This window comes from Orycteropus afer, unplaced genomic scaffold (assembly GCF_000298275.1).
Source record: "Orycteropus afer afer isolate SDZICR_OR568_19922 unplaced genomic scaffold, OryAfe1.0 scaffold00082, whole genome shotgun sequence".
Classification (NCBI taxonomy): domain Eukaryota; kingdom Metazoa; phylum Chordata; class Mammalia; order Tubulidentata; family Orycteropodidae; genus Orycteropus; species Orycteropus afer.
In genome coordinates, this window is record NW_006921669.1 from 4,807,538 (window position 1) to 4,809,305 (window position 1,768).

The following is a 1,768-nucleotide window of genomic DNA, read 5'->3' on the forward strand; positions in this document are numbered from 1 at the left end:
GCATCTCTCTAATAGCTAATGATCGTGAGCATTTCTTCATATGTTTGTTGGCCGCTTGAATATCCTCCTTGGTGAAGTGTCTATTCATGTCTTCTGCCCTAATGTTGCTTTACTATTAAAAGTCACTTGAGGAGATACCTAAACTACTTATGTTACTCATATAACTGACCTTTTAGTCTGCCTTTGGTTATTGGATAAAGTGTGTATTTGTGTGTGGGCTCGTGTGCCTGTGCACGTTGGTCTGGGCCATAGAGTAAAGGTTAATCCTGCCCAAGCGCTGTGTCCCAGTGTTTCGTGCTGCTGTCAGCTATTCCTTCCAGGTGGTTTCTGCATACAGCTGGAGTGTGGTCACGTTCTAGATCAAGGCTTTTTCTGTGTTTGAAATAGCCAGAACCCCTAAATGGGGGATAGGTTGAAGGTAACTGATTTTGTTTTCCCATGTTGAGGTTATGCCTTTTCTACATCTGGGGGGGGGGGCATTTCTACATCTGAAGGGGGGGGGTGTTTAAAGATTGTTAAACCAGGCATAGTTTGATAGGTTCCATAGTTCTAGTTCCTGTAATTGCAACATATTAGTAGTGTTTCCTATTTGGCTGTTTAGCTTTCCAATGATATTCATGTGGTAGAAATAATTACTAAATTGCTAAATAAACTGTTTTGCCTTATATGCCTCAATTTGGATAATGAACCTATTTCAATAATTAGCTTTTATTTAGCTAAAAATTCCTATTAACTATTTAATTGATAGGTTATACACTAAAATGTATAGCAGGGAGTCTCCAAAGGTATTAGAGGCATACTGATTTCTTTGAAACAATAAAATCCTCCAAAACTTAATGTGTAATTGAAAACACCAAGTCCTCCCCCCCATTACTACAGTGAGAATTTGAATCTGTTTTCATGTTTGTGTTTTTATTACAGGGGCAGAAAGCGTTTTGTAAGTGAAGGAGACGGAGGCCGTCTAAAACCAGAGAGCTACTGAATATAAGAACTCTTGAAGTCTTAGGGGTTATAAAAATATATATCTGAATTGTAAGAGCTGTTAGCACAGTTTTTTTTTTTTTTTTTTTTAAGCACTTGTTTGGGTACAAGGCATTTCTGAAATTTTATAAACTTACATTTAAGGGGAATTTTTAAAGAAGTGTTTCTTTTTTTTTTTTTTTTTAAGGGGTAAAGGAGGGACAGAAAAATAACCACTTCTTAAGTGGAGTAGTCTAATAAGCTACCTTTTATAAGTGCCATGTTTATGCCCTAATCATTCCAAGTTTTGCATTGATGTCTGACTGCCACTCCTTTCTTTCAAGGACAGTGTTTTTGTAGTAAAATCACTGGTTTATACAAAGCTTTATTTAGGGGGTAAAGTTAAGCTGCTAAAACCCCACGTTGGCTGCTGCTGTTGAAATACTGTGCTTTGGGAGTTTAAAAAAAAAAAAAAAAGGGTTATTTCTTTGTCTTAAAGAATTTTAAGAAAATGAGTTAGTCATGAGACTTATTCATCTTTCCAGGGAACATATCGATTGGTCTTAAAGACTAAACAGTTCAGTAAATGGTGGCTGGAACATCTATTTTTGTACAAAACTGGAAAAATGAGCCTGGTTCTAGAAGAATGTATGACAAAATAAAACATGTGAAGCAGTGTTGATTCTTTATTGGGAGTACACTTATTTGGGGTCTTTTAAAACAAACTTTTAAACTTCACACAGCAAATTTTAAATCATACAAGGAAAAGACATTTGAATTTTAGCTTTGTTCCTTGCCAGCATTTAAT

At 35.8% G+C, this 1,768-nt stretch overlaps 1 protein-coding gene across 1 annotated transcript in view; it reads left to right on the forward strand.

Moving 5' to 3' along the window:
• The window catches only part of PDCD4 (programmed cell death 4), a 27,681-nt gene extending 26,699 nt beyond the window's left edge, over positions 1-982 (forward strand). Inside the window, exon 11 of the mRNA XM_007941549.2 lies at positions 922-982. Within this exon, the coding sequence (XP_007939740.1) occupies positions 922-982 (61 nt within the window). The remainder of the gene's footprint in view (positions 1-921) is intronic.
• The last annotated feature ends 786 nt before the right edge of the window (positions 983-1,768 follow it).